The 20,991-nt window shown below is 44.5% G+C and overlaps 1 protein-coding gene across 1 annotated transcript; it reads left to right on the plus strand.

The window, feature by feature from the left end:
- Positions 1-1,508: 1,508 nt before the first annotated feature.
- Positions 1,509-9,680, plus strand: LOC139577490 (tripartite motif-containing protein 16-like). The gene is made up of 6 exons (XM_071404508.1): positions 1,509-2,187; positions 2,611-2,706; positions 6,434-6,667; positions 7,913-8,072; positions 8,198-8,257; positions 8,494-9,680. Exons 1-6 carry the CDS (start codon positions 1,591-1,593, stop codon positions 9,009-9,011), a joined length of 1,665 nt encoding a protein of 554 aa, XP_071260609.1. The 5' UTR covers positions 1,509-1,590; the 3' UTR covers positions 9,012-9,680.
- The last annotated feature ends 11,311 nt before the right edge of the window (positions 9,681-20,991 follow it).

The following is a 20,991-nucleotide window of genomic DNA, read 5'->3' on the forward strand; positions in this document are numbered from 1 at the left end:
AGCACATGTGACAGACGTGACAGAGTCTGGAGACGCCGTGGAGAACGTTCTGCTGCCTGAAACATCCTCCAGCATGACCGGTTTGGCGGTGGGTCAGTCATGGTGTGGGGTGGCATTTCTTTGGGGGTCGCACAGCGCTCCATGTGCTCGCCAGAGGTAGTCTGACTGCCATTAGGTACCGAGATGAGATCCTCAGTCCCCTTGTGAGACCATATGCTGGTGCGGTTGGCCCTGGGTTGCTCCTAATGCAAGACAATGCTAGACCTCATGTGGCTGGAGTGTGTCAGCAGTTCCTGCAAGAGGAAGGCATTGATGCTATGGACTGGCCCGCCCGTTCCCCAGACCTGAATCCAATTGAGCACATCTGGGACATCATGTCTCGCTCCATCCACCAACGCCACGTTGCACAAAATCACACATACTGTCCAGGAGTTGGCGGATGCTTTAGTCCAGGTCTGGGAGGAGATCCCTCAGGAGACCATCCGCCACCTCATCAGGAGCATGCCCAGGCGTTGTAGGGAGGTCATACAGTCACGTGGAGGCCACACACACTACTGAGCCTCATTTTGACTTGTTTTAAGGACATTACATCAAAGTTGGATCAGTGTGGTTTTCCACTTTAATTTTGAGTGTGACTCCAAATCCAGACCTCCATGGGTTGATAAATTTGATTTTAATTGATAATTTATGTGTGATTTTGTTGTCAGCACATTCAACTATGTAAAGAAAAAAAGTATTTAATAAGAATATGTCATTCATTCAGATCTAGGATGTGTTATTTTAGTGTTCCCTTTATTTTTTTGAGCAGTGTATATATATCAATGTTTGTCCTAATATTTTCTTTTACTTTCTAGATTTGACCTCTGTGAGCGAGGAACACAAGCATTGTTAAATATTACTGCACTGTTGGATCTAGGAACACAAGCAATGTTAGATATTACTGCACTGTTGGAGCCAGGAACACAAGCAATGTTAGATATTACTGCACTGTTGGAGCCAGGAACACAAGCATTGTTAGATATTACTGCACTGTTGGAGCCAGGAACACAAGCATTGTTAGATATTACTGTACCGTTGGAGCCAGGAACACAAGCAATGTTAGATATTACTGCACTGCTTGAGCCAGGAACACAAGCATTTCACTACACCCACAATAACATCTGATACTGTATATTCATGAATATTCAATCATGAATGAACTGTATACTTCCTCAGGCCTTATTGATTAATTACAACACATAGGTGTATTATAAGGCATTATAAAGGTCATTAAAATAATGATACAGACGTACTTCATAGAAACTGTTACCCTTCAGATATTCTAACAACTCACATTTTAAGATTCATTATGTCATTTGTTCCATGTTAAGGGCTCTAACCTTGGAACAAAACTATTTGTCTCCCTCTTGCTGTTGCATGCAGTTCCTCTCTCTCTTCCTCCATTCCTCTCTCTCTCTCCCTCCCTCCTTCTAACCCCACCCCTCTGGCAGAACCAGGAAGTCCCTCCCCTTCACACACTCTCTTATGTGGAAACGAAACTGATCTGATTCTCTCTGTCGTCTGTCTTTGTGAGAGTGAACAACCGTCAAAATGGCTCAGCAGGGAGTTCTGCTGGACCAGGACCAGTTCTGTTGTTCTGTCTGTCTGGATCTACTGAAGGAGCCGGTCACCATCCCCTGTGGACACAGTTACTGTAGGAGCTGTATTGAGGGCTGCTGGGATCAGGATGTTCTGAAAGGGGTCTATAGCTGTCCTCAGTGCAGACATACCTTCACTCCAAGGCCTACGCTGATGAAAAATAACATGTTGGCTGAGCTGGTGGAGAAACTGAGGAAGACAGGACTCCAGGCTGCTCCCCCTCCTGCTCTGTGCTATGCTGGACCTGGAGATGTGGCGTGTGATTTCTGCACTGGGACCAGAAAGCAGAAAGCCCTCATGTCCTGTCTGGTGTGTCTGGCCTCTTACTGTGAGACTCACCTCCAACCTCACTATGAATTTCATCCTTTGAAGAAGCACAAGCTGGTCAAAGCCACCGCACAACTACAGGAGAAGATCTGCTCACATCATGACAAACTGCTGGAGGTTTACTGTCGTACCGATCAGCAGTGTATCTGTCTGCTGTGTACAATGGATGAACATAAAGGCCATGATACAGTGTCAGCTGCAGCAGAGAGGACTGAGAAACAGGTAAGACCAGAGCAACTTGTTGGTGACTGTCTGATAAACAAAGAATTAAAGATACAGTAGGAACTAAATCTGTTTGAATATGAGATCATTCAAATTAAATTGATCCACAAATATGAACACAAACCTTGAGTATATAGATATGTTAACCCAGATTCTCCAAATGTATCACCATTTTCTAAAGTCAAACACTATTATCATTCTGAATGGCCTTTTATGAGTCCAAAGTTCAGTCTCAACCCCTTGATACATGTAGGCCTACCATAAAAACTATAATCATTCACATAGCAACATAATATCATATTGTAAAGGGACTTCCTCAGGATTGTAGACCTTCCTCTCTATGGGTCCTATGTCACATTACTATACTATTGATCTACTGGACTAATAAAGCTTGATAGCTCATTGAAGAGTGATTCTCCACAGAGGCAGCTGGGGATGAGTCAGCAGAAGGTCCAGCAGAGATTCCAGGAGAGAGAGAAGGAGCTGAAGGAGCTCCAACAGGCTGTGGAGTCTTTCAAGGTGAGTATTGTTGACCAGAGGAGACACACCATTTCACTTCTCTCCTCCAATCAGAGAGAGAGAGAGAGGGGCCCCTATCCAATCCCACTGACCCCACTGTTGGGAACAGGCTGTCTGGACCCCTTTCAGAGAATAGACTGTTTAATGTAACTGACGGGATATGAACCCAGGTCTACCGTGGGAGAAACCAACATCTTGACCGTTACACCAAGAGGACATTCCCTATTGGACCGACACTGATTTAGAAGTAGCAGGCGGGGCTACCTCATCACATAACCATGAGTAACCATGACTGACTCATGTCCCCTATACATTAACATGGAGCTCTCTCTCTATTCAATTCAAAGATCTTTATTGGCATGGGAAACATATCTTTACTATGGCAAAGAAGTGAAGTAGATAATAAACAATCATGAATGAACAGTAAACATTACACTAACATTTATTTTCAAAAGAAGAGACATTTCAAATGTTATAATTCAAGCGCAAACAGAGTGAGTCGTGCGCCAGACTGAGTTCTGGAGGTGAAATGGAAATGGATGAGGGAGAGTTAAGTGAGGTAGAAGGTGTGGTGAAGAGTTCAGAACCAGAGAAGTATTTGGTCATACGAGATTTGACTTCAGAAGAGTTCCAGGGTGTGTTGAGTGGTGGTGTCCCGTCCTCCCAGGTCGTTGGCATGGTGCAGGATCAGATAGGGTCAAAGTAGTGGAATGGGGTAGTGGGTTTTTAATGAGTGTAGGGTTAGTTGGCATGGTGCAGGAGCAGATAGGATCAAAGTAGTGGAATGGGGTAGTGGGTTTTTAATAAGTGTAGGGTTAGTTGGCATGGTGCAGGAGCAGATAGGGTCAAAGTAGTGGAATGGGGTAGTGGGTTTTTAATGAGTGTAGGGTTAGTTGGAATGGTGCAGGAGCAGATAGGGTCAAAGTAGTGGAATGGGGTAGTGGGTTTTTAATAAGTGTAGGGTTAGTTGGCATGGTGCAGGAGCAGATAGGGTCAAAGTAGTGGAATGGGGTAGTGGGTTTTTAATAAGTGTAGGGTTAGTTGGCATGGTGCAGGAGCAGATAGGGTCAAAGTAGTGGAATGGGGTAGTGGGTTTTTAATGAGTGTAGGGTTAGTTGGCATGGTGCAGGAGCAGATAGGGTCAAAGTAGTGGAATGGGGTAGTGGGTTTTTAATGAGTGTAGGGTTAGTTGGAAGGGTGTTTTATTAGTATTATCATAAAGAGGGAAAAATTGAAGTGTAGGGTCATTGAAGTTGGACGGGGTTGGGGGGGTTTGGAAGGGATTTGGGGGATGGGGGAGGGTCTATTAGAAGTTAGTAGGACTCTTTTTTTATTTTCTCAGAAGTTCTGAGTTAGGTAGGAGGATTTAGAGTGGTGTAAAACGTGATTGAACACACTCCAGCACAGTAGGTGGCGCCATGCACCTTTAACGTTGGTTTGTGGACCGCCATTATATCATAGAAGAAGAAGTTGGTCTGTGAGGGTTTTGTGGTTCCTGAGGAGGGCTACTATTCTTTTTTATTTTAGTTTTCAAGTATTTTCTGAATTTATTAAAGCCAAAGCTAAAGCTACCCTAAACAATTCAATATATCAGTCAATATATTTTCTCTGTGATTTGTTGTTTTCCCGTCAACCGTTCCATCGCATCTTAACCGTGTTACCGGGCGGGCACTAGGACCCGGGGGAGGCTGCTGCTGCAGAGGCTGCTGCACCGCTAGTGACGTCAGTCCTACTTGTAGCTCATTGTGGTCAACGTCAGCTGTGGCTCGAGACTGCTAGCTAATGGTTAACGGAGAGGAAAAGACTCTGACAGGACACATTCATGTAGATAGGCTATGATGGCAATTTGTGGTAAGTTACAATAGAGAGAGAGACTTTTCACTACTATAGACTTTGGTCATAATCAAAGCTTTGTTAACCAATACGTTTTTATGTGAGGCTGCCGGTAAGTTACAGTGTAACAGACGTTGTTAGCTAGCTAACGGTAACGTTAACGGTGTCTTTTAAATTCCACATAAGTTATGTGGCGATGATATCTAGTTAACGTTGTATTTAATGTAGTTTTACTATCTGTACCAGGCTATAAATGACACAAATGATATCTAGTTAACGTTGTATTTAATGTAGTTTTACTATCTGTGCCAGGCTATAAATGACACAGATGATATCTAGTTAACTTTGTATTTTAGTTTACATGTGAGTCATTTAGCAGACACTCTTATCCAGAGCCACCAGGGTTAAGTGCCTAAATCTGCCTAAAAAAGGCGATTTACAGATTTTTCACCTAGTCTGCTACTTAACACTTAACAGGCTACTGGAGGGGGTACCAGGAGGGAGGAGAGTAGAGCAGGACCAAGAGGTGTTCTGTACCTGTCTGTCCAGGAGGGAGGAGAGTAGAGCAGGACCAAGAGGTGTTCTGTACCTGTCTGTCCAGGAGGGAGGAGAGTAGAGCAGGACCAAGAGGTGTTCTGTACCTGTCTGTCCAGGAGGGAGGAGAGTAGAGCAGGACCAAGAGGTGTTCTGTACCTGTCTGTCCAGGAGGGAGGAGAGTAGAGCAGGACCAAGAGGTGTTCTGTACCTGTCTGTCCAGGAGGGAGGAGAGTAGAGCAGGACCAAGAGGTGTTCTGTACCTGTCTGTCCAGGAGGGAGGAGAGTAGAGCAGGACCAAGAGGTGTTCTGTACCTGTCTGTCCAGGAGGGAGGAGAGTAGAGCAGGACCAAGAGGTGTTCTGTACCTGTCTGTCCAGGAGGGGGAGAGTAGAGCAGGACCAAGAGGTGTTCTGTACCTGTCTGTCCAGGAGGGAGGAGAGTAGAGCAGGACCAAGAGGTGTTCTGTACCTGTCTGTCCAGGAGGGAGGAGAGTAGAGCAGGACCAAGAGGTGTTCTGTACCTGTCTGTCCAGGAGGGAGGAGAGTAGAGCAGGACCAAGAGGTGTTCTGTACCTGTCTGTCCAGGAGGGGGGAGAGTAGAGCAGGACCAAGAGGTGTTCTGTACCTGTCTGTCCAGGAGGGGGGAGAGTAGAGCAGGACCAAGAGGTGTTCTGTACCTGCCTGTCCAGGAGGGAGGAGAGTAGAGCAGGACCAAGAGGTGTTCTGTACCTGTCTGTCCAGGAGGGGGGAGAGTAGAGCAGGACCAAGAGGTGTTCTGTACCTGCCTGTCCAGGAGGGAGGAGAGTAGAGCAGGACCAAGAGGTGTTCTGTACCTGTCTGTCCAGGAGGGAGGAGAGTAGAGCAGGACCAAGAGGTGTTCTGTACCTGTCTGTCCAGGAGGGAGGAGAGTAGAGCAGGACCAAGAGGTGTTCTGTACCTGTCTGTCCAGGAGGGAGGAGAGTAGAGCAGGACCAAGAGGTGTTCTGTACCTGTCTGTCCAGGAGGGAGGAGAGTAGAGCAGGACCAAGAGGTGTTCTGTACCTGTCTGTCCAGGAGGGAGGAGAGTAGAGCAGGACCAAGAGGTGTTCTGTACCTGTCTGTCCAGGAGGGAGGAGAGTAGAGCAGGACCAAGAGGTGTTCTGTACCTGCCTGTCCAGGAGAGGGGACATGGCCTGGTGGACCTGGAGAACAGGGTGGCAGCGTTCTGACTCATGAGTTGCAGAGGCTACTGTACCTACTGTCTCTCTCTCTCTCTCTCTCTGTCTCTCTCTCTCTCTCTCTCTCTCTCTCTCTCTCTCTCTCTCTCTCTCTCTCTCTCTCTCTCTCTCTCTCTCTCTCTCTCTCTCTCTCTCTCTCCAGCGCTCTGCACAGTCAGCAGTGGAGGACAGTGATCAGATCTTTACTGAGCTGATCCGCTCCATTGAGAGAAGGAGCTCTGAGGTGAAGGAGCTGATCAGAGCCCAAGAGAAGGCTCAAGTGAGTCAAGCTGAAGGACTCCTGGAGCAACTGAAGCAGGAGATAGCTGAGCTGAGGAAGAGAAGCACTGAGCTGGAGCAGCTCTCACACACAGAGGATCACATCCATTTCCTCCAGGTAACTAAACTGTCTTGTTACATGTGATATGAAATTAACTTCATGTGAAACTATTCATCTACATCATTAGGTTGTCCTGTCTGTCTCTGTCCCTCTCTCTCTCTCTCTGTCCGTGTCTCTCTCTCTGTCCGTCACTGTCTCTCTCTCTGTCCGTCCCTGTCTCTCTCTCTGTCCGTCCCTCTCTCTCTGTCTGTCCCTCTCTCTCTCTCTGTCGGTCCCTCTCTCTCTGTCGGTCCCTCTCTCTCTGTCGGTCCCTCTCTCTCTGTCGGTCCCTCTCTCTCTGTCGGTCCCTCTCTCTCTGTCGGTCCCTCTCTCTCTGTCGGTCCCTCTCTCTCTGTCGGTCCCTCTCTCTCTGTCGGTCCCTCTCTCTCTGTCGGTCCCTCTCTCTCTGTCGGTCCCTCTCTCTCTGTCGGTCCCTCTCTCTCTCTCTGTCCCTCTCTCTCTCTCTGTCCGTCCCTCTCTCTCTCTCTGTCCGTCCCTATCTCTCGCTCTCTCTGTCCGTCCCTATCTCTCGCTCTCTCTGTCCGTCCCTATCTCTCTCTCTCTCTCTGTCCGTCCCTCTCTCTCTCTCTGTCCGTCCATCTCTCTCTCTCTGTCCGTCCATCTCTCTCTCTCTCTCTCTGTCCATCTATCTCTCTCTGTTCGTCCGTCTCTCTGTCCCTCTCTCTCTCTCTGTCCGTCTCTCTCTCTCTGTCCGTCTCTCTCTCTCTGTCCCTCTCTCTCTCTCTGTCCGTCCCTCTCTCTCTGTCCGTCCCTCTCTCTCTGTCCGTCCCTCTCTCTCTGTCCGTCCCTCTCTCTCTGTCTGTCCCTCTCTCTCTCTGTTCGTCCCTCTCTCTCTCTCTGTCCGTCTCTCTCTCTCTCTCTCTGTCCCTCTCTGTCCCTCCCTCTCTCTCTGTCCCTCTCTCTCTGTCTGTCCCTCTCTCTCTCTCTGTTTGTCCCTCTCCCTCTCTCTGTCCGTCTCTCTCTCCCTCTGTCTGTCCGTCTCTCTCTCCCTCTGTCTCTGTCCCTCTGTCTCTCTCTTTCCCCTACCTCTGTCTGTCTTTGTCATTCTCTGTTCCCCTTTCTCTCTCTGTCCATCCCCCTCTCTCTCTCTGTCCCTCTCTCTCTCTCTCTCTCTCTCTCTGTCCCCCTCTCGCTCTCCCTCTGTTTCTCCCTCTGTCCCTCGCTCTCCCTCTGTCTCTCCCTCTGTCCCTCGCTCTCCCTCTGTCCCTCGCTCTCCCTCTGTCCCTCTCTCTCTCTCTCCAGAGTTATCAGTCTCTCTCCAGTATCAGTGTATCTTCAGACTTACCCAGCATCGTTGTCCGTCCTCTTCAGTACTTTGGAGATGTGAGTAAGACTGTGTCTGAACTGAGAGAGAAACTAGAAGACTTCCTTAAAGGAGAATGGACCAAGATCTCCACTACAGGTGTGTTGAAAACAATAAGAACATCAACTTTAGACCATTGAAAGTTCCCTACGAGTCATATACATGTGGAATATGGTCTGATGATAACATTCCCTCTCTCTGTCAATGTGTTTGTGTGTCTGTAGTGAATATAGGGGATGTTGTACTGCCTCCAGAGCCCAAGACCAGAGAACAGTTGTTACAATGTGAGTCTCTTTATTGTGAAGTAACTAACAGTCTCTTTTTACTGACACTCCTAACAATCCCTCTAGAAATATATAGCAATAGTAGATCTAATCAAAGACTGGGTATCTATCTGACTCCTCATATTTCTCTGATTTGATCTCTGCTGTGCTCTAATCAAAGACAGGGTAGATACAGTATCTGACTTAACTTATTGTTCTGACTCTCCTCATTGGTCTCTGCTCTGCTCTTCTCCCAGATTCCTGTCAGCTCACACTGGACCCAAACACAGCACACACACACCTCTCTCTGTCTGAAGGGAACAGAAAGGTGACCTGTACAGACCAAGAACAACCATATCCTGACCATCCAGACAGATTCACCAACTACTGTCAGGTTCTGTGTAGAGAGGGTCTGTCTGGACGCTGTTACTGGGAGGTGAAGTGGACTGGTAATGTTGATACAGCAGTCTCATATAAAGACATCAGCAGAACAGATAGTGGATTTGGAGACAATAACAAGTCCTGGAGTTTAAAGTACTATAGAGGTGGTTATTGTTTCAGACACAATAATGTTGAGACTAAAGTATCAGGCCCTCAGTCCTCCAGAGTAGGAGTGTACCTGGATCACAAGGCAGGTACTCTGTCCTTCTACAGTGTCTCTGACACAATGACCCTCCTCCACAGAGTCCAGACCACATTCACTCAGCCCCTCTATCCTGGGTTTAGGATTGGATATTTTCCACTTTTCTCTGGTTCTGCTGAACTGGTAAACTGATTTGTTATGAATTAAAATTCATTGTTTTCATATTTTTGTAATTGTAATGTTTTAATCTTGTACATTTCCATGAATCATGATGTCTGGTGTTGATGTATATTGGTTGTCATTCAGAACCATTGATATGTTTTCTCAGTTGGTCCTCTGTCTCTATGTAATTCTCCTCAGTATCATTGATCAGCTTGTTGGTCCTAATTGATGTGTTCTCTGTCACCTGGAGCTGCATGGAAAATGGTCCAGGAACTAAAGGACAATTCAGGACTAGTCAGCCCACTACAAGCTGGTATCACTTACTTTCTACTAAACTATATGGACTGGTTTCCCAGACACAGATTAATCTTAGTCCTGGACTAAAAAGTATGTTCAATGTAGATGTCCAGGAAACCGGCCCTAAATGTGTCATCTTTCATCCTCCCATACTGCTCAGTCCAGCAACATTAAACCTGTCCAGCAGGTGGTGCTATTGACCAAACAATAAAACCAGCAGATATCTTGACTTGCCACTCAGTATATCAGTAATGTTCAGAATAGTACTTTAATATCATTGGAGATTGATGGTCTTTTTAATCCACTATCCAGAGTCAGGAACAGATGAAGTTAGGTCTGCTACTGTTCAGTGATTAAATATGATTTATGGTGATGGGAAATAATAAAAAACACTAAACTTCATCTAGTAATAGTTTTCCTTTGTTATTTATTCCAAGGTGTGTCTTTAACTTGTAAATGTATTGTGTGGAGGTGAGCTAGTGGTGTGGCTGATAGAATAGAATGAAAAGGGAGGAGGGGAGGAAGAGGGGAGGAGTGAAGGGCTGTTCAAGAAACCAGATGAGGAAGAGGAAGATGTTCAGGGGAATTACTGCCTCTGTTCCAAATGGTTCCCTATTCCCTACGTAGTGCACTACGATGCTTCTGACCAGGTCTAAAGTAGTGTTCTACGTAGGGAATAGGGTGTAGATTTATTACAATATCATGCTTTAGTGTTTGGCACAACAATATATTAGATCTCCACCCCCCCACTTCCTGTCTGTCATCCCCCAGTTCTGTTAATACTTCCTCTCATTGAACTGGGCCTCATTCTAAATGGTCACATTGTATTGATAGTCCATACTGGTCTTTACTATGGTTCTACATACAGTACCTGTATTGATAGTCCATACTGGTCTTTACTATGGTTCTACATACAGTACCTGTATTGATAGTCCATTCTGGTCTTTACTATGGTTCTACATACAGTACCTGTATTGATAGTCCATACTGGTCTTTACTATGGTTCCACATACAGTACCTGTATTGATAGTCCATACTGGTCTTTACTATGGTTCTACATGCAGTACCTGTATTGATGAGGGCCTCATCATCCGGCTGCACAAAGAAAGCCAGGGACTGCAGTGTGCTCCAGTCTCCAGCAGGGGGCAGTAAAACACTCTGGACCTGAAAGGGAAAGTGAGGAGTAAAAATCAAAGGTGAATTTACATTGATGTTTCCACGGAGACCTGAACCATATCCACGAGGCACCAAACTGAAGAAAATTAACTGAAACAGGGAGGGACTAACTGAACTAAAATAATTATGTTGCTAAATGTTTTGCTACAGTGTTCTCTAACGAATATGACCCTGGATTCAAATACTATTTGAAATCTTACAAATACTTTGAGCATTTCCTTTAGTTCTCCAGGGGGGCGGGGTTTGTTTGTACTTTTAGGACGTTTCTATTGGTTCCATTACAACAAACTCAATCAAACACTACTTATTAAATATTCCACATTATTTTAACGCAGGTCTGTTTCCACGTGCAATAAGCCTGTAACGTGTTGTATGATCTCATCAGGTAAAGGTGTGTCAAATGGAAGGGCAAGGAAAACATCACTGGTCTACCTCTGCATCAGGTCAGCTATGTTGATCAGTACTGTCCCAGGGATGCTGTGAGCTGAGATGAACTCCCCTGACCTGGTACCACCTATGGAGTTGTCATTTTAATATCAGTTTAACCCATTACTGCTATAACACATAAACCATGTTAAAACTTATTGTCAATATGGGGGCGCTGTTTTCCACTTTGGAAAAAATCATGCCAAAATTAAACTGCCTCGTACTCTATTCTAGATCGTACGATATGCATATTATTATTACTATTGGATAGAAAACACTCTCAAGTTTCTAAAACCGTTTGAATTATATCTGTGAGTTAAACAGAACTCATTTTGCAGCAAACTTCCTGACAGGAAGTGAAAAATCGGAAATCGAGGCTCTGTTCCAGGGGCTTCCTATTCAATTGTCTGAAATCTATGGATATACATGCACTTCATACAGCAGGCGAAATACTATTAGCAGGCGAAACCCCGAGGACAAACTATTCAGATTTGAGGTCACTGTCTTTTCAATGAGGTTTCATTGGGAAACCAGATTTCTAAGCGAATTGCTTGCAGTTCCTACAGCTTCCACTAGATATCAACAGTTGTGAGAAATAGGTTGAGGTTATTCCTTTGTGTAATGAAGAAATACGGCCATCTTGAAGTCGAGGCACTCCTGGTGTCCTGGACATGCGTTTCAATCAAACAGAAGCTACATATCATTTTAATCCTGTATTGAGCACATATCATCCCGTCTTCAATTTTATCGATTATTAACGTTAAAAAATACCTAAAGTTGTATTACAAAAGTAGTTTGACATTTTTTGGCAAAGTTTACAGGTAACCTTTGAGATATTTTGTCGTCACGTTTGAGCAAGTTGGAACCAGTGTTTTTCTGGGACAAACGCGCCAAATAATTGGACATTTTGGATATATATCGACGGAATTAATCAAACAAAAGGACCATTTGTGATGTTTATGGGACATATTGGAGTGCCAACAACAGAAGCTCGTCAAAGGTAAGGCATGAATTATATTTTTATTTCTGTGTTTTGTGTCGTGCCTGCAGGGTTGGAATGTTTTCTCTCGTTTGTTTACTATGGTGCTCAGATAATAGCATCGTATGCTTTCGCTGAAAAGCCTTTTTGAATTCTGACATGTTGGCTGGATTCACAACCAGTGTAGCTTTAGTTTGGTATCTTTCATGTGTGATTTAATGAAAGTTTGATTTTATAGTAATTTTCATAGTAATTCATTTTAATTTGACGCTCTGCATTTTCTCAGGCTTTTTGTTAAGTGATACAGTAGCGTCTTGCCTAAACTCAGATTATTGGATATAGATATAAACTTTACCGAACAAAAAATACATGTATTGTGTAACATGAAGTCCTATGAGTGTCATCTGATGAAGATTATCAAAGGTTAGTGATTAGTTCGAACAAAGGTAACTATTGCAGGCTCTGTGTGTCTCTAAGCCCCACAATGTGTCCCTCCGTCCTAGCTGTGTGTGTGTGTGAGTTTTTCTTGGAAATTTTATGGGAGACATGACTGATTTACAGTTCATGAGGGTTGCCTAATCACACATTTAAAGTTTTGGAAAGATCTCACTTTTTTAACTCTTCGATACAGCCCCTAACACCCCAATTTAAGGCACTTCTGGTTGGCACAGGAAGCTGAACGTGAACACATATCCTCATTGGGGTAGGCTTTTACAGAATCCTGAGTTTTAAGTCTATACGTTAAGAATTGACTGATCTATATAGGGTTGAATGCAGTGGTTCTCACAATTGCAGGTCATGTATATCAAGACAACTTTTAGGGTGATTTTAACCATTTCCGGTTGCTTCAGGAAGCTTAGAATCAACACAGGTAGACCTCATAGTGGCCTGATGGACTGACATCAAAGACAGGTTCATAAGACATTCATAACCCACATAGGCTTCAGGTTGAATTTAGTGGAGCAGGCAATGTATTCCTATGGGGAGAGAAGTCAATGTATTCCTATGGGGAGACAAGTCAATGTATTCCTATGGGGAGAGAAGTCAATGCAAACTGTTTGATGTAAACACCTTCTTTTAGCTGTTAAGACCCTGGGTTAGAGGGGGTATAGTTAAAGACCCTGGGTTAGAGGGGGTATATTTAAATACTCTGGGTTAGTTGAGGTATAGTTAAAGACCCTGGGTTAGAGGGGGTAGAGTTAAAGACCCTGGGTTAGAGGGGGTATAGTTAAAGACCCTGGGTTAGAGGGAGTATTATTAAAGACCCTGGGTTAGAGGGGGTATAGTTAAATACTCTGGGTTAGTTGCAGTATAGTTAAAGACCCTAGGTTAGAGGGAGTATAGTTAAAGACCCTGGGTTAGAGGGGGTATAGTTAAAGACCCTGGGTTAGAGGGGGTATAGTTACAGACCCTGGGTTAGAGGGAGTATAGTTAAAGACCCTGGGTTAGAGGGGTATTGTTAAAGACCCTGGGTTAGAGGGGGTATAGTTAAAGACCCTGGGTTAGAGGGGGTATAGTTAAAGACCCTGGGTTAGAGGGGGTATAGTTAAAGACCCTGGGTTAGAGGGGGTAGAGTTAAAGACCCTGGGTTAGAGGGGGTATAGTTAAAGACCCTGGGTTAGAGGGGGTATAGTTAAAGACCCTGGGTTAGAGGGGGTATAATAAATGTTTTTCAACATCTGCTCCTCCATCCTTCTTGCTTCTCTGAGGGACAATAACATTAATGAGCCCCTTTCAAATAACGACAACATTTCATTTGTATTATATTTTATCAAACATTAAGTATTACATCCATACCCTTCAGGATACGTAGCAGGATATTAGTACCTGTTTTCTCAAAGACCCATGCATGCAACACCTTGTATACTTTACATTTACAGGCTTGTATCGCTGACTTTTTAAGACGCATCCGTTATATAAGTATATAAACAACAAATATGATACATGTTACAATTAAACGGTGTTGCAAACAAATAAACAAAAATCTTAGACAAGGATGTTTCTAGTTCTTCAGAATCATCCACAAGACGGGATACCAGTTGTGTCCATTGCAGATTCTTGCCCGTATGTTTTACATGACTTATGCTTTGCTCAATTTTTAGCACACGTTCTGCATTAGCACCGGTATTGGGGGTTGTGTAGAGCGATACATTGTTCACTTTATTTTCAATAATTTGCTGCATAACATTTGTAACTTCTCTCAAATTAAAAAAGTATTTATTCTCTCTAACATCATATGCAAATAGTTACCCATTGCTTTACATCTAAATAAAAAATATATATTGTTACTCGTTCTCGTGGGGTTTATTGAGCCAGAAAGTCACCACATCAGCCACCAAAGCTTCCTTGTATTTGTTGTCGTCCACCAGGGTGTGCCGGATTTCTTTGAGTTTCTCGTGGATGTAGATCACCTCCTTCAGTTCATGTAGGAAAGCCTCGGTTACCCCGTAAACCCTGGGAATAGACGGCACAAGACCCATAGACTCCAGGGCCATCGAGGGTATAAAGCGGCTGGACCACAGTCTTCTTTAGCTCCTCAAAATGGTTGAAGAAGTAGTACCGGGGTGGGTCATATAAACACGGATGTTGTTGTTGGCTGGTTGATCTCACAACCGATGCATTTTTTCTCTTATATACTCTCCAATCACCACGTCTAAAAGTGCGGAGGCCTTGATGGTGTCCACAAACATAGTCCTGACCACCCCATCAAACACATCCTCAGGCTGTAGGGGGTGTCGGGGGGCTTTCCTGGGGGGGGCGTAGAAAGGAGGGCTGTGAGGCATCCTTAGGGTCTGGTACCCATGACGTATCGGAGTCCTGATATGGTATATGAATATCCATGGTAGATGCTGAAATGAAGAACAGGAGGCTTTACGTTCACCCCTTTTATTGTTGAACCAGTCCTATGGTATCGGGGCGTGGTTAACGTAACTCGTTTTCTTCAGGGGCTGACCCTTCTGAGGATGAACCTTCTGAGGGCTCCTTTGAATCATAATCCTCAGGATTCGTATATATTATGCACTTCCTTGGCTGAACAATACTCTGCCTTTGTTGGCTCTGTACAGAAAAAGCATCCACTAACGCTAAAATTTTCAATTCCATTAGATCGCAACTTTTAAAAGGAATAAGCTAAAATCCCCAGTCAGTCCACCATCACGAATGTTTTCGTTGCGGATTTCCTCGTTGCTGATATAGAACTCCACCCACATGGAAGTCTATTCTTTCTTTGTATTTTCACCCTATGAAATATTCTGCCTGAGGAGTCAGGGGCACCTTCCCAACGGGTCTCGTAGCCCGTGAACAAGCTATAACCCTTTGTGATAACTCTCAGTTCAGGATACACCAGCTTGCGAAACACCTGCCAGTCTTCAAGCCTGTAGTCCACTCCTAAAGTCTGGTCGGTATATTCTTCTCCTTCGGCTACGGTATAGAGTTTCACTCTACAGGCCAAGTGATCAAACAGTTAACCCCATAGTTGACCATTAGACATCAGCACTTGATCTTTCAGCGCAGTTGCGGGCGGTATTTGGCTTCTATACATATTTAGAAAAAGCTTTTTTGGCGCTTCGTATATTGTTGCTTTATACTCTTCCCTTTCTCGATGTTTTAACCGAGGTCCTGCTTCTGTTGTTACTGTCATCACGTGTGTGTCACTGATCACAAAATACATGTTTCATTTCTTGTTTAGTGTTTTTTAGAGGTCGCTAGTAGTGTTCAGCTCTTATTTATAATGCGGCTGCCCCCAAACCCCCCGGACATTCCTGTTTCATAGACAACAGCCCTAAGGTCACTACAACAGGGGGGGAGACCATACTCTTTGAAATGTTCAAACAGATCCCCCAGTTCAACGAGGTCCCTACACATCAATCATCAGGACAGCTTCAAAGGAACAGATGCACTATCTGGTTAAATAAACACTCACTCTAAAGCGTGAGAACGGAACGACAGGATGCCCATCTATGGGCACTCCCTAGAGCGCTTGAGAACTTCCTGACAGGATGTCCTGCAGGATGCCCATACATGGACATGACCACGTGACCCATAACATAGGGTCATACATCACACGTTTGACGTGTGCCGTCTACTGTGTTCTCTCTCTGGGTAAAATGCCATTTAATCTCTGTTCTTTTTTAGTCAGGTCAGTAAATAAATATCAATTACAGTCTCATTCTCATTTGCTTTTAACAGAACCAAGAATTAGAACAGGTCATGGTAGAAATAGTTTTAGTTACTCAGCTCCGTGGTCCTGGAATTCCCTCCTGAACATTTTAACATGTGATGATCTAGATTCGTTGGTGGAGTTTAAACACTTGACTGATGTAAATATCATAGAGTGTAATTGTCTTTAGGACAGCTGTTTAGTCAAGACTTTCGTGTTTTTAACGTAATATGTAATTGTTGTACTGTGTGTTTTTATAGTTTTGTTTAATGTTGTGTTAGTGTATGTACGTTGTTTTGTCTGAAACGTTGTTCCCCCTGCTGCTATTGGACCAGGTCCATTGGAAAATAGATGTTATCTCAATGAGAAAAATCTGGATAAATAAAGGTTAAATATATATATTTTTAGATGAAGGGATAGCATACGATCATAGATACAATTTGGCTACATAAGCCTACAAACATTTACAATGAATAGCAAAATCACAATAATCACAAGAATGGCTTCAGATCAAAGTCTACGTTGAGACCGAAGGGAGCAAGGGTCTATAAATGAAAGATCCTGGCAGCCTCTCGTTTCAACAATAGATTGTCGAGGTCACCCCCTCTCCTAGGGAGGGAGACATGTTCGATGCTGATATAACGTAGGGACGAAATCGAGTGGTTCGCTTCCAAAAAGTGGGCCGCAACTGGGTATGTCGAGATTGTGCACCTAATGGTGCTACGATGCTCTGAGATTCGTACTTTTAACTCGCGCTTTCTTTTACCAGAATAATTTCCCCCCCTTGGACAAGTTATAAGACACCTGCCTTAGTGGAGCAGGTGATAACACCTTTGATTGGGATCTGATTCCCTGTTTGGGGAGTTTGAAGGATCTAACATTTAAGTCATTTAGCAGACCCTCTTATCCAGAGCGACTTACAAATTGGAAAGTTCATACATATTCATCCTGGTCCCCCCGTGGGAATTGAACCCTGGTCCCCCCGTGGGAATTGCACCCACAACCCTGGCGTTGCAAGCGCCATGCTCTACCAACTGAGCCACACGGGACCATCTATATGAATAAGTGCCATTGCATTGAGCTCAGCCATTACACTTGTAGTTTCCATCCAGTAGGGGAGCAAATAGACATTGTGCAGGGATATCTTGGGGTGGTAAATCAGAGATATAGATAATGGAACCGGTCTCCAGTTGGGGGAAAGTCCTTGTCATTATAACCTCTCTGTCTACAATAACATAACTCTGACCTTACTGTTGACAAATGGAACATTCCACCCTAACATGTAGTTGGGATGTTATAATGTTATAACGTTATAAACTTCAGAATGTCAGTGTGTATATTAAACCTACTTCCTCAGTAAATGGAACTATGTGTAACTATATAATAATATAATATATAATAATAATAATATATATATATTATATATATAATATATAACTATATGTTACGTGCCTCCTAGAAGGAGGGAGGTGCAGGAATCAGGAGCAGGAGAGCAAGGAAGTCCCAGTGACACAATCCTTTATTCAGAAGTCCCAACTCAACAACAACATGGGGGGGAATTACGCCCAAAAGAGGTCGACACACACAGGGAAATAAACGCTACACACGGAGGAGAAACCTTTACTCCTAAACACCAAAACGGTACAAGAAAGAAAGAAAGAAAACCCCTAACAACGTAACCACAGCAAACAATCCCACACATAGACTAGCAGGCAGCAGAGGTTAATAAACCCATCCAAATCAACTAATAGGACACAAGTGTAAACAATACAGACAGACACAAACGAAAAGGAAAAATGGATCGGTGGCAGCTAGTAGGCCGGCGACGACCGCAGAGCACCGCCCGAACAGGGAGAGGAGCCACCTTCGGTGGAAGTCGTGACATTTCTGCTGATATTTGACCATCACTCAACAGTGCAGAGTCTAAAGCCTAACAAACAGGGTTGGGTCTCATCTTTTATAGAAAAGGACAACCTCTTTGTCTACATGGCAGTTAGCAGCTGTGTGAAGACATGGGTGGAGGCATAGAGTGCAGACCAGTGATAACTGCCTGTGTCTGTACTCTTCTCTGCTGATATTCAGGTGCCGCTGCTCCAGCTGGTTTCTGTTCTCTGACATGTCTCCACCCAGCTGTGTGCATTGCAGAAACCAACAAACAGGATATGTCACTTACTGTGGTCACATCCAAACTGCTCTTAACCGCATTCCTGAGTTACACAAAGACAGTTTGTATCAGTGGAAACATACCAGCTAATAACTATACATCTCTGAGTAGAAAACCGATTCACAGAGGAGATATACAGGTAGTGGGTTAGTGTGTGTTACTGATCCTAGACAGAGGAGACATACAGGTAGTGGGTTAGTGTGTGTTACTGATCCTAGACAGAGGAGACATACAGGTAGTGGGTTAGTGATCCTAGACAGAGGAGACATACAGGTAGTGGGTTACTGATCCTAGACAGAGGGGACATACAGGTAGTGGGTTACTGATCCTAGACAGAGGAGACATACAGGTAGTGGGTTAGTGATCCTAGACAGAGGAGACATACAGGTAGTGGGTTAGTGATCCTAGACAGAGGAGACATACAGGTAGTGGGTTAGTGATCCTAGACAGAGGAGACATACAGGTAGTGGGTTAGTGATCCTAGACAGAGGAGACATACAGGTAGTGGGTTAGTGATCCTAGACAGAGGAGACATACAGGTAGTGGGTTAGTGATCCTAGACAGAGGAGACATTCAGGTAGTGGGTTAGTGATCCTAGACAGAGGAGACATACAGGTAGTGGGTTAGTGATTCTAGACAGAGGAGACATACAGGTAGTGGGTTAGTGATCCTAGACAGAGGAGACATACAGGTAGTGGGTTAGTGATCCTAGACAGAGGAGACATACAGGTAGTGGGTTAGTGATCCTAGACAGAGGAGACATACAGGTAGTGGGTTAGTGTGGGTTAGTGATCCTAGACAGAGGAGACATACAGGTAGTGGGTTAGTGATCCTAGACAGAGGAGACATTCAGGTAGTGGGTTAGTGATCCTAGACAGAGGAGACATACAGGTAGTGGGTTAGTGATCCTAGACAGAGGAGACATACAGGTAGTGGGTTAGTGATCCTAGACAGAGGAGACATACAGGTAGTGGGTTAGTGATCCTAGACAGAGGAGACATACAGGTAGTGGGTTAGTGTGTGTTACTGATCCTAGACAGAGGAGACATACAGGTAGTGGGTTAGTGTGTGTTACTGATCCTAGACAGAGGAGACATACAGGTAGTGGGTTAGTGATCCTAGACAGAGGAGACATACAGGTAGTGGGTTAGTGATCCTAGACAGAGGAGACATACAGGTAGTGGGTTAGTGATCCTAGACAGAGGAGACATACAGGTAGTGGGTTACTGATCCTAGACAGAGGGGACATACAGGTAGTGGGTTACTGATCCTAGACAGAGGAGACATACAGGTAGTGGGTTAGTGATCCTAGACAGAGGAGACATACAGGTAGTGGGTTAGTGATCCTAGACAGAGGAGACATACAGGTAGTGGGTTAGTGATCCTAGACAGAGGAGACATACAGGTAGTGGGTTAGTGATCCTAGACAGAGGAGACATACAGGTAGTGGGTTAGTGATCCTAGACAGAGGAGACATACAGGTAGTGGGTTAGTGATCCTAGACAGAGGAGACATACAGGTAGTGGGTTAGTGATCCTAGACAGAGGAGACATTCAGGTAGTGGGTTAGTGATCCTAGACAGAGGAGACATACAGGTAGTGGGTTAGTGATCCTAGACAGAGGAGACATACAGGTAGTGGGTTAGTGATCCTAGACAGAGGAGACATACAGGTAGTGGGTTAGTGATCCTAGACAGAGGAGACATACAGGTAGTGGGTTAGTGTGGGTTAGTGATCCTAGACAGAGGAGACATACAGGTAGTGGGTTAGTGATCCTAGACAGAGGAGACATACAGGTAGTGGGTTAGTGATCCTAGACAGAGGAGACATACAGGTAGTGGGTTAGTGATCCTAGACAGAGGAGACATACAGGTAGTGGGTTAGTGATCCTAAGACAGAGGAGACATACAGGTAGTGGGTTAGTGATCCTAGACAGAGGAGACATACAGGTAGTGGGTTACTGATCCTAGATAGAGGGGACATACAGGTAGTGGGTTAGTGTGGGTTACTGATCCTAGACAGAGGAGACATATAGGTAGTGGGTTAGTGTGGGTTACTGATCCTAGACAGAGGGGACATACAGGTAGTGAGTTAGTGATCCTAGACAGAGGAGACATACAGGTAGTGGGTTAGTGTGGGTTACTGATCCTAGACAGAGGAGACATACAGGTAGTGGGTTAGTGTGTGTGTGTTTGTGGTTCAGTGTGAGTTGACTACAGGAATAATCCCAGGTGTCTGTAGCCTGGTCATAGATTTGTGTTCTTGCCAACTCTATTGCTGTCGTTGTCAAGCCAAACATTTGGCATCACCATGAGTGACAAGGAGTTGGCATGATGGCACAAATAGACTGGGACTCAGGCTAAGGTCTGCAGCAGTGAGGAATGTGTGTGAGAATGGACTCAGGCTAAGGCCTGCAGCAGTGAGGAATGTGTGTGAGAATGTGGAAGAGCAGGTTGTGGTGAGAACAGAACAGTGGAAGACATCTCTCCTCTTATCTGTGTTACATACCTTCTTGCCCCTCAGGGGAAATATTTCAGGTAAATAATCTCTACTCCCTCTCAGTCACATCAATGATTTATCTGACTAACCTCTATTATAAATCAGCCCACAAGGTGAAACATCTGCCGGTGTGCCCTTGAGCAAGGAACTTAACCCTAATTGCTCCTGTAAGTCTCTGGATAAGAGCGTCTGCTAAATGTAAAACCCAGTAAGGATGGGAGGAAGAAGACATCAAATCAAATCAAATGTATTTATAAAGCCCTTCTTACATCAGCTGATATATCAAAGTGCTGTACAGAAACCCAGCCTAA

Source organism: Salvelinus alpinus, chromosome 6 (genome assembly GCF_045679555.1).
Source record: "Salvelinus alpinus chromosome 6, SLU_Salpinus.1, whole genome shotgun sequence".
Taxonomy (NCBI): domain Eukaryota; kingdom Metazoa; phylum Chordata; class Actinopteri; order Salmoniformes; family Salmonidae; genus Salvelinus; species Salvelinus alpinus.